Source organism: Corvus kubaryi, unplaced genomic scaffold (genome assembly GCF_017639235.1).
Source record: "Corvus kubaryi isolate FWS band 111438036 unplaced genomic scaffold, C.kubaryi_AGA036_p1.0 split1-131, whole genome shotgun sequence".
NCBI classification, from domain to species: domain Eukaryota; kingdom Metazoa; phylum Chordata; class Aves; order Passeriformes; family Corvidae; genus Corvus; species Corvus kubaryi.
The window spans coordinates 18610195-18622123 of record NW_024582073.1 but is presented as its reverse complement, the minus strand read 5'-3'; the positions used below and the strand labels follow the sequence as shown (position 1 = coordinate 18622123).

At 40.4% G+C, this 11929-nt stretch overlaps 1 protein-coding gene across 3 annotated transcripts; it reads right to left on the bottom strand.

Annotated features, from left to right (window-relative positions):
- Positions 1–289: 289 nt before the first annotated feature.
- Positions 290–11608, bottom strand: HS3ST1 (heparan sulfate-glucosamine 3-sulfotransferase 1). Of its 3 annotated transcripts, none has more exons than XM_042053492.1 (2): positions 11480–11608; positions 290–2981 (listed from the first exon to the last, which is right to left on the bottom strand). In XM_042053492.1, exon 2 carries the CDS (start codon positions 2851–2853, stop codon positions 1891–1893), a length of 963 nt encoding a protein of 320 aa, XP_041909426.1. In that variant the 5' UTR covers positions 2854–2981; positions 11480–11608; the 3' UTR covers positions 290–1890. The 3 variants fall into 3 exon arrangements, with proteins under 3 accessions (XP_041909426.1, XP_041909427.1, XP_041909428.1); XM_042053493.1 differs by lacking the exon at positions 11480–11608 and adding an exon at positions 7189–11415; XM_042053494.1 differs by lacking the exon at positions 11480–11608 and adding an exon at positions 10897–11415.
- Positions 11609–11929: the final 321 nt, after the last annotated feature.

Sequence of the window (11929 nt, the reverse complement as noted above, 5' to 3'; positions counted from 1 at the left end):
CTAAATCTTTAATAGGAACGTGATGGTGCTATAATTCTGTTATTTTTGGCATCTGCCTCATGTAAGATTTGACATTATTGCCACCAGAAACTTGCCCTCCTTGTTGTGTACACTGGGTCAGCCGTGGACCATTCAGGCACAATCCAGCAGCAAACAACTGCTTTCAAATCAATAGCAACAGGCTACAGCTAAGTTCTTAAATAAGATTTAACTGAAATCTAAACTAAAGTTGAATCCTAAATTCTGGTCTTCCAAACTAGAAACTGAAGAAAAAAAGAGAAAGGAAAAATGCAATTCAGAAAATATTTTATTGAGTACAATACCATTTCATTGTAGGTTTTATAAAACACCACCAACCTCTCTGAGGTTGAATACAGCTTGGGAAGGTGCACAAGGAGTGGGAGAGAGAGGGACATCATCTGCAAATTTTCATGCAAGAGGCATAATATGGGATATTTGCATCCAAATAATACCTTGTCATAGTGCCCAAGTTTGCACTAGCTCACCAGAAAAAAATTAATGAATTTACATTTAAATTTTATAAAGGACTGTAACAATCAGCTACAAATTCAAATTTACTGGATGTTGCCATTGCACATTCAACAACTAAACTCATGATCATGAAATAAAAAACAGTAACTTGGATTGAAAGTACTGTAAGACGCCTTGTGTGGAAACTGGATTAACTCTAACTCCAGAAACTGATGGTCAACAAGACATCATAACCACTCTAGATAAGGACAACTGCAGTTTTTACCAAGGTACTAACATCTAACTTCCATTTTTAGCAGATGGAAAACAAGGAAAGTTCCTGGAATTTGGGTTAATCCCACAACACACATCTATTCAAGACCTGGCACCATGGTTCTTGGAAGGAGATAAAACAAACAGTAGTCCATAGGCAATTTTCAGTTGCATGAAGCAACTGAAAACTCATAGAAAACAGCCTTAATTAGGGGACAAATGTGGTAATATTTATATGAATGAAGTTGCTGCTTACTGGAATGTAGACCAACTAATTTTTCTGGTGTGTTTATTTTCAGTGATGATAAAGCATAAATGTGCTATGAAAAGTAGGAACAGTCAAAAGCAGCCTTGAAGAAGTCTCTATATTGCTTAAATTCTCTCAACCTTACCTCTTTATGAAGTATGCATACATTCAGGGACTGTAAGAAGTTTTCAGGCTGACCATATTTCTACAGCTAACTCTGTATTTTATGAGCTGGTCCCCACAGAATCTTTAAATTCTGCCATGAAACCTGCACTGTACTGCCAAAGAATTGAGGAGCACTTGTTATAACACTGAATATGAAGGTAAGTATAGCAGTTAATATATCAAATTACACAGAGACTTCCATTGTCCTTTGGGTGTGCATTCCCCAACATGTGTGACTACCACCGCTTTGACAGGAAATAATTTTGTAAAGCGGGATGGAACAATTTGTTAACTACAACAATATTTTCAAATGGAAAAGAAATTATTAATCAACACTTTAAACCAAGAAGAATGGAAAGGTAAAGTTTAGCATATTCATTAGCAATTAGAGGAAATAGTCCAGGAAGGCCAAAGTATTCAAATAATTCAGATAGGTTCTGTTGAAATGAATTTCTTATTTATTAAAAAGACAACACATTCTCAAGAGAGCACCTTCTGCAATGAAATAATTTAGTTTCTTCATATAGACACATCATACACAATGTTAACAACCATGAAAAACAATACAAAATGCTTTCAAATTTAACAAGTAGAAAAATATAACTAGTATATATGGCAATTGTGAATCTAATACTGTACAGAAGTATTTATGGATTTTACAAATAAATAATAGCTTAAATGCCCTTTTAAAATCTTCTAACTGTACACTGGAACACAGGTTCTGAAGCTTACCACTAACTTGCCACAAATGTGTGCCAGTCAAATGTTCTGCCCACAAGCTCAAAAAACTTCTTGTTGGGTTCATGGAAATATTCCTGCAGTTTCTCGAGTAAGCGCGTGTCTACTTGTGGGTGAGCTCGTCCTTTGGACTCATGTAAACAGCGCTCTCTACCACTGTCCCTCAGGCAGTAGAATCCCTTAGTTTTATTGAAATAAAAGTTTGAAGCATTTATCTGTGGTGATAACTTCAGAAATCTCTCTACCTTTTCTATTTCTGGAAAGGGATCTTTGATTAGTTTATCCCCATCTACAATGTGGATATGATCAAGAGGAAAATGCTTCAGCCAGTTCTGCATGTGAATGTAGTACAAGCTTCTGTTTATTGCCTTGTAGTCCACATTTAGTTCACCATTTTTAATCAGGAATTGTTCAATGGATGGGTACGGCTTGTGCTTCTGCATGTGGTTGTAGAACACTTGGGTGTAATCTGATAGTACTCTCTCACTTGGGTCTCTTAAAATAAGGAGTAGTCTCATTGATTGGTTCATGCTATAAACTCTTTCAGGCACTTTAGGTGATGTGAAATATGCTGGAGTTTTTTCCACGGTGATCTGATGGGGATACGAGAATGGCATTTGATTAATATACCACTGCAATCCATTCCTGTAATGATCTTCCCAGTCAAAGAAATGAACTTCACTTTCTGCTGCTGCAATATCTGGATGGAGACTCAACATCTCTAATAAAGCTCTTGTTCCACCTTTCCTCACTCCAATAATAATAGTCTGTGGCAGCTGCTGACATGATCCATTAGAATGAATGTTTTCCTTGAAGTCATTTTTCTGAGATGTTTTCTTTAAAAGCTCTCTCTGAACAGACTGAGAAGAAGTCTCAGCATTTAAATTTATAGCTGGTCTGGAAGGCACTATCTGAGGTTGAACAATAAGCAACACAGCTCCCAGCAGAAAAGCTGCCATGACAGAAGTTCTTAGTCTGGTTTCACTCAAGCGGGTAATAGGGCATAGAGCAATTTCCACCAAGAAAAACCCTTAAAAGTTGTTTTTGTTTTGCTGAGCAAATGTGTATTTCTCAAGCAGAAATTTTGCTGAAAGAAGGAAAAGAAAAAGAAAAAGCACATTATCTTATATTCAGACATACCACTACTAAAGCAACACTGCAAATATCTTTTATTTTCAAAACTGAACAAACTTCAGCTTTCCTAACTCCAGGCTCATAGATAATTTAGTGTAATTAAATGTTTTAAAAGACAGACATATGCAACAATGCCATAAGAAAATTATTTCCAGTCATCAGGAGACACGAACATTATGAATCTTTCATTTACATCCAGAGTATTATTAGTTATTATTTTTTTTAAATCTGATTTCATTGGAGTTAAACTACAATCACAAGAGAATTACGTGCTTTTTTAATCTACAAGAATAGTCTTAGAAACAAAACATAAAAAGGAAAAGGTGTGGCGTGGACCAAAAGAGCATTCCTAAAAGCTGAGGGTCTTGTAGGATGTCTGGGAATTATAGCCTCCCAAAGAACCATGTAAGAGCAACCTCAGAAGTCAAGCCTCCTGGGAAAAAGGCTCATGCAGTAATAGATAGAGCTGTCCAATATGAGAAGGTGACATTCTTCTAGGAAGGAGTTAGGAAGAGCTCTAGATAAATAATACACCAAAGAAAAATTGAATTTTTGTGTCATTTTTATGTGAAGTTAACTTCTGCTTTGTGCTTACTGTTTTGAGGGATAAAACAGGTGACTTGCACACTGGCCCTGCAAAAAGGTAAGATAATGAAACCATAGACTATAGTATGATTGAATCAACAAAATACTAAAAGACCTGTGGTTCCAGTCTCCATACTCAGGAAAGAAAATACACAATGGATACATCTGAAGGTCATTTCAAGAGTTAGCCAGCAAGCTGCTGTGATGTAAAGAACTAACTTTAGGATTTAACAAAAGACTACTAAATACCATCACTGAACACCCTTTAAAGGTCAGGGCATTTTTAATGCAATGTTTGAAGTGAAATTGTAAGTTTCACACATAGTAGAGCTGTTAGATTGTTGCATTATGAGCAGGTTGTGTACACAAGATCCCTGAATTACAGTGTCTTCCAAGATTTTATACTCTCAGCGAAGGGCTGGTGTGGATTTTTGTATTGTCTAGCTCTACTTAGAAGTAGAAGCCATGACAGCTGAGTACCTGACTGCTTTGTCTTAGTAGGCTACTGTAATAATGAATTTAAGCCTGGAACAGCACATGCTGTGCCAGATAACAAGGGCTGAAATATGAAATTGCATACGAACAACCTGAGGAAATGCAAGGGCTAGGTTTTGGAAATTCTACAGAGAATCTAAAAAGAAACTAATGACTTTTCCACACTAACCTAAGTCCCAGTGCAACAAGGACTAATGGTGTGTTTCTAAGTGATGTAAAGTTCTGTTTGATAGCTTTGCATTCACAGAGGTCATGACTCCATCCTGAATGGAACAGGTCTGCTTCCTGATGTTTTCTACTGATTATCGCTTCAGTGCTTTCCCTTTTTCCATTTCTAAAGGGCTACAAAGCAGTGATAGTGTTAGGAAGCAGAAACCGAGGCTGGGAAGAAAGAGACACGAAGTGTCATGATAGATGGGAAATTAAGAGAGTGCCTCCTTGTATGGCCACAGGCTTTGAGCTTGTGGGCATACCTTGTTTCAGTTCTGTGACACCTGATGTGAGGCAACTTTGCAGAAGAGTTTGTTTCTTTCCCATTTTTGGCCACTGTTAAGTTTTCTCTGGTTGAAAGAGTTCCATTTTGTCTGTCATCATTAGCCTTCTGCTCCCTTTCCCTGTCCTCACCATTCCTGCTAATCATTCTCAGCTTAATCTATATCAGTTTTAACAAGAAATAGTCTTAATAACCCCCCACTGTGGATGTTGATGGGGGGAGACACTGGGTGACAGAAAATTTGACATGGGTAAATTCACTGAGCTATGCTGCCATCATATTCAGCAGCAATGGGAACACAGGATACAGCACCAGCCAGATTGGATGAGTGACTGATGGGCAGCTCAGTACATAACAACAAAACATCAACTCTGTTGAATTTTAAGGTCACAGATTAAAGGAACAGCCGCTTACTTCAGAGTATATTTTAAGTCACTGGCTCCATAAATAGTAAGCCTGAGTTGTTGTCTTAACACCTTATTGGAAAAGCATAATAGGATACCAGCGAGGAACAGGTTGAACTGTGTTGAAAGGAGTGAATTTAAAGCCTAGTGTTAGGAACTCTTATTTCATAATAGTCAAATTGAAATACACTATGCTAACAGCCAAGTTCTGTAACAGACTGTCTCTGGAAAGATTACATTTTAGCTGCTGGTCTTGTAGTCACAACACACTTGAATTGGAGAGGGGAGGGAGGGTGTTGATTTTTTTTTGCTGCTGTTGTTGGGTTTTTTGGTAGGTTTTTTTTCTTTGAAAAAGAAAATTAACACTATATATCAATTCATTGGGATTCTTAATTTGTAACTCACAGTTTGCATACTACTCAGTTGCCCACACAGCTTCCTGTGGCTGAATATAACATAAGAACTTTTGAGAAAAAGACATAGCAAGGTGTGTCTTCACTCTAGCTCTACTCTCGTTTTGCCTATCTTTGAAATCTGACTTGTGGGATATTACAGGTGTGGTACCAGCGACCTCACCTCAGGCAGGTTTTTGAGCCTCAGTGGAGCTCTGCCTCAATATCTTCCCATTCTTAAAGACTTTTGTGGGGCATAGCTTTTTCTAAATACACAAAAGCAACTGTTTTCTGTTTCAACAAGAAATCTCATAATAACATAGGAATATCTTCTGTTTCAGACATACAGAATTTCAAATAGCATTTCTCCTCAGCTATTTGTTCAGGTGCACATCTTCCACTGCAGAACACTGCTACTGTATCTGTAGCATTTATTTTATTCAGTCCCAAAGAACCATATCAGTAATTATGCCATTCAGAGTATCTATATGCTATTGTTGTTTTGTTTGCAACCAATAAAGCTTTGTCTGCCTTTTCCTTCCATTCTATTTTGTTTCTCCCAAACTGTATAGGCCTGATATCTAGATCAGTTATTTTGTTGTGCTAGCCTAATGCAACACAATGGACACAATGACACAATGGACTCTAAATTCAGCACAAAATACATGATGTGTGAGAAGAGTGGTCTTCAGGAATAAAGCAGCATATAAATTGGTTGTCATTCAGTTCTCATCTCTTACATCCTCTTTAATGCTTTGGGTCGATCTATAGTTTGGTGTCTAGAATGACAGTGGTTTATATAAAATGATGCAAACGTTTTCCATAGCTTTATAATTTGTGGGTCTGAAAAACTCTTTCAACAATACCAAGTGTGCACTGAGGAGTTAAAAGCAGCCACTTTACCAAGTTACTTTTCTGCTTTAAGAATTTTCTTCACTGCATTCACAAGTCATGCAGAGCATACATGACTTCACTTGATGACTTTGTATTCCAGATTAGTACAAAAAATTTAACTGACAGACATTACTATTGTATTTTCTACAAGTAAATGAATAAGTTGTAAAAGAAACACAGTTTATGTTAAATGGTGCTTTGAAGATTATACCAAGACTTTTCAAAAAGTCTGATTGCTTTTGCTTAATCTTTTCTTCAGCTTTCTCCAATTAATTAGTGAAATGTGCCATTCTGTTTATTTAACAAGATTCAATGTGGACTTTATGATTAAAACCTCTTCAATAGTAATAGTAACTTGGAAATAAATAGAAAAATTAGTAAATGCAGAATGAGGGCCAGAGGCTGTCATATGTAATTGACTTTTTAGCATGTTTCAGTACTGTTTGAAATATGTGTCACTATTCTATGATTTCTTACCATTTTACAAAGGTATTTTAATGTCTTCATGTGTGTGTCATCAATGACATTGCCTGAACTACCTAGATCATACACACTTCTTAGTTTAATGTGCTTTAACAAAATAAGGTAGTTTCTTCCTGGACTGATAACTTCATTTTTGCTGGGAATTGGATGGGGCTAGATTTAGCTCTGAACATTCATAAGAACCTCTGCGTTAGCTGCTCAGGTGGGTAGGAAGAAACATAAGGAGTGTCTGCAGGGCAGTCAGTAAGCATTGGGCAGAGTCTGATGGCAGATTTGATAGGGACATACTCCACAAAAAAGCCCACAACAACACACTGAGAGGTTTAGCAGAGCTAATGGGACCCAGTTACTAAAAGAACAGTAACTAGGAGAGGTAAGACTACATGCTTTCCATAAGCATGCAAGTGACTTCACCTTCATTAAAGAGAAGTTGTGTTTTCCTGGTTCTTTAGGGACTGTGGACAAACAGGTTAAGTTTCAGATGTCCTCACTTTCCTTGCAGAACTGAATCCCTTCACTGGAGAGATCTCTCCCCAGGCATCTAAAAAAAACCAGAGTCTGGACTGAATGAGAACCACAGTTCAGTTGCTGAAGTTTGTCTGTAGAGGGAGATTAGAGCTGAAAATCTGAGTGAGACATTCTGTTCTTATAAAGAATACTTAGTTTTGCTGATGTGATAGAACCTCAGGACAGCTTGTGGGACTGTATTTTCCTTGCACATATTTGGGCACACAGTACTGCAAAAAATAAGACTAACATTGCTGGTTAAAACTAGCTGTGCAGTACAACCCACACATCTGCTATGCTGGCGTCTTCTATTGGGAAAAAAATTCCCTTAACTGAGATAACCAATTTTCTAAACTGATAAAGACTCAGTGTTCTACACATTTGTATTCAGTGATGTGCTTAAAAAAACTGAACTAGTGCAATTGCAATGTACTTGAAATCCTTCAAGAACTCATTGATACAAACAGTATATTCCTATCCTCTAAGGGTAGACTCTGTCCACCATAAGATATATTCCTTAGTTGTTCATATTAGCTCAAGTGCCACTTTGTATCCTGATAACATAAAACTTCCCAGTACAGCTATCACTTAAAGCTCAGACAAGAGCAGGAAAGGAAAGAGAACAATTTAAAAAAAATTTAATTAAATTTATAAAACATGTTTTTTCTTGAACATATGTTCTGCATTTTATTATTTTTATCTATTAAACTGTCTCACAATTCCCTCTCCATGAAGAAATCCTTCCCATATTTCCCACTGCATGCACTTGTGTTTTGTAATCCGATTTTAACAAAAGCTTTAAACAACATGTGCCAATGAAATGCCTGAATTGTAGTTTCCAGTAATTATCTACACTTTCCTACATCGGTGAATACTACAGAGATAAGTGTAACAAATGAAATAGAACTGCATACTACTGAACCCATAGATCTCTAGAACCATAAGCTATTGATCACCTCATGATATATTAAAAAAGTCATTTGCACATTAAGAAGGGACGTGAAAATATAGGTAACTGTATGAACCCGTCTTACAGTGCCTAGATGATATGGTCTATGTAAATTTCCCAAATTATATTAAAACTGCTGCACAACCAGCAGAGATTAAACCATGGCTTTAACTTTTATAGTCGGATGTTAAGAAATCTAATCATAATTTCAGTGCTGTTAAGATGAGATATTGTCTATCAGCCCTAAGACTTCAGAAATACACTTTAAAGAGTCTTTAAATTTTGGGAATGGGAACATTACAAGCTGAGAAATGTTGACTTGGTAGGAAGTATTTTTGGCTGAAATCTGCTGTATTTCTGCACCTGCTGTGATAAATACAGGTTATGCAAATTAGGTAGGCCATCAGTTCATGACTTCTAAAGGAGTTCAGCTCCAGTGTGAGCAATAAGGTAGCAAATTTATAATAGACTGTGGTTATATATAACATGCACTCTTTCTTAAGGTCAGAAGGGACCATTCCACTCTTTCGTGCCAGGAGATCATAAAAATTTTTAGAAAAGAAAATACCCTAGATTTCAGAGAACCTCATGCAGGTAAAAATAAAATGGGACACTACATCAGAATAAAAATAAACTTGAAAAGCTCAGGATGCACAAAATTTTTTGTACTGAATAGTAATATGGAATCCCCTTAACACCTTCTAGCAATTTTTTTAATACCTGTCGGGATTCAATTTTTTTCATAAGGAGGGTATGCTGTACCACTGCCTTCTCTATCCCACTATAAATCCAAATGCTCAATTCAAAATCCAGAAATTACTCTCCACCCCATTTTCCAAGCAAAATGGGTCACATTCTAATTAGGAAGCAGAAATCTATTGCACAGTTAATAGAGTTGCTTCCTAATTCATCAAAGCTGTCCCCAAGAAAACTGTGTGAAGGGATGGCTCTGTCCTGTCTTGCCCCCTTTCAATACAAAGGCTCACCTTAACTGGATGTATTAAAATAGGGAACACAGACTAAGCAATCCCATTCTCATTTCCTCTGACAAGCAGTTTCTTACCACTTACACAGGGTTGTGGGCTCTGTTTCAAGTACCAATAAAATATTTAAAACAAAAATAAAAACAAATCACCTCCCCCCCTCCCAAAAAAAAAAAAAAAAAGTTTAGTTCATATTCCAAGAACACCTCTGTGTCCTCCACTTTCCTGCCTTCAGAATAACATTGGAGCAGGCTGCATACTAGTGAGGTCATCAGTGTATTAGACTTAGCTAAACCAATCAATTTACTAAGCAAAGCACTACACAGTGACCTGGAGGGAACCCTCATATTCTGGAGTGACAAATGAGATGACCCAGCAGGATCTCCCATCTTGGTCTGCCTTGGCATATTACAGTTTTCTTTTTCTCATTATAAAAACTTTTCATGGAAATCCATCATCTTTGACATATTTTTGGGCTCTGATAGCTTATGTGCTATGAGTGGCATTTCTGTATGAGGGAAGGGAGAGATCCCGGGCTAGTGAGACTAATAAAAACATTTTTGATTTCCTCTAATGCAAAGTAGAAGAGTTGTATGTATCTATAAATACATGCATGTATTGGAAGAGTTTTCCACCCACTCTGTCTTTCTGTAATGCCTGTATAAGCGTATGGCTAGTTCAGAATAACCAAGGTAGTATCCTGACAAGGGGAGGGACACAGACAGGAACCTGGCAATCCTGAGGTTGGAATTTGGTCTGTCAAATATGCATCTCTCCACTGCAATATCTGGCTTTGCTTCAGAAGCATAATCTTCCTGCTGAGCTACAGAGGTATTTTTTTGGCTTTGTAATATCAAAACCCTCTGCACTTTTGAAAAATGAGAAAAAACAGGGTGGGTGCTGGAAGGTTGGATGAGCAAGAGATAGCTAAAGTTGATGTCAGTGACTGTGCTCTTACTGAGAGGTGCTCATTTCTGAGCAATATGTGAAATGCACTTATTCGAGAGTGTAAGAAATGCTGGCAGATATAAATTGTAACAGTTACTATATTTATACTTACAAAATAAGTTTGATAGCCAGACAATAGCTAGGCATTCACCAAATTGAACCTGTTCTACTATGCTCCATTTGCCTTATATACTGCAGAGGCTCTCTCTCAGCGGGAGTGGGCACTGCATGGATCTCTCACGCCAGAAAGATGCTCCCTGCAGACATTCTATGCCCTTGCCATTCAAGCATGATATTCCTAGAACTTCTCAGCTATTTTTTTTTCCAACACCAAAATCCAAAGACAAACAGTCTTCAAACTGGGAAAACCCTTAACCCACTGCACTAACAGAGAGAGGACGGAGAATAATGTACTTTAATTCCCAGTCAACTGAGGTGATTGAACTGCCTGTACTCAGCTGCATGCCCCCTCCTGATCTTTTGAATGTCTGGCTGGAAGATGAGACCAAACCCAAACTCTGCCACCCCTGCCTCTCAGCATCCTTTTACCCCCAAAAGATCTGAACTGCACACACCTTTATCCTTGGAAAGCACACCGTGAATTGCAGTAACCAAGCCTTTGATGTACTACTCTAGGGTGCCAGTCCTTCAAAACAGAAATGAGCTCGAATTAAGGCTTTGTGCCCTCCTGCCAACCCCCAAAGACCACTGTGACCCCAGCCCTATGCAGCTCACCAGTTCAGCATGCTGCATCCCGCCGGCTCCAGCATTATGCGAGGGACCCGATCGAAGATGCTCAGCGGAGCTTTCCCAAGTGTTCTCCCGTCAGGTAGGAGCCCCGCACCCTGGCATCCCGCTTCCAGAGCCACAACACTCTGCCCTTACGTGTGCTTGTCATTTTTCCACAAGGGAAAGAAGATAAAGAAAGTGCCCAGAGGCCGCACCTGGCCAGGTGCTGCCGACCACTTTGCTTTCCCCCCGTTCCGTTCTGTCCTATCCCCCCGACAGCGCTGCCGCCCAGAGCCTGACTCGGTCAGTCCGGAGGGCTGGGGCAGCGCCGCGCGTCCCTGCCGAGGCTGGGGACAGCTCTCAGGTTCTGCCCGGCCGGGCAGACGCTCCCCAGCCCCGCAGCGGCGCTCGCCTGCCGCGGATGCGGGGCTCCCACCTGCCGACAGCAGGTGCCGGCCGGGAGGCAGCGCCAGCGCACCCGAGGGCGGCACAGCCCATCCACGATCGCCGGCACACGCGCCCGCTCCAACTTCCCAAGCTGCCCAGGGCAGCACCCGCCGCTCCCCTCCCAGGCACCCAAGTCACTCACCGCCGAGGCGCGCAGCCGGGGGGCAGCGCTCGCCCCGCTCTTCCATGGGCGCCCGCGGGTGGCGGCGGCGTCCGGGGCAGCGCGCCCGGCAGCGGCGTGCGGGGGCTGCGAGCGCCCGCTGTCGCCCGCCTCGCCCGGCCGGCAGCGCCGCAGCCCGAGCCTGGCGCCGGCTCGTTTGTACGGCCCCGCCCCGCTCCGCCTCACGGAGAAGCCCCGCCCGGCCCGCGGGGTGCGGGCAGCGGGGCGGGGAGGTGGCAGCGCCTCCGCGTGTGTGTGCCCGTGGGCACAGGCGGGTGTGCAAACAGGGGAGTTCGCCCAAATAATGCTACAGGTCTGGGGAACGAATGGCTATCAGCAGCGAGCACACCTGCCCCCGCGTCCATAAAATCATAGAATATCTTGAGTTGGAAGGGACGCACAATGATCAAGGAGTCCTTCAGTTGCCTCCTT

What these genes read in the sequence shown, in the direction of transcription:
- HS3ST1 (XM_042053492.1), bottom strand. Translation starts at nt 2,853, where the DNA reads ATGGCAGCTTTTCTGCTGGGAGCTGTGTTGCTTATTGTTCAACCTCAG.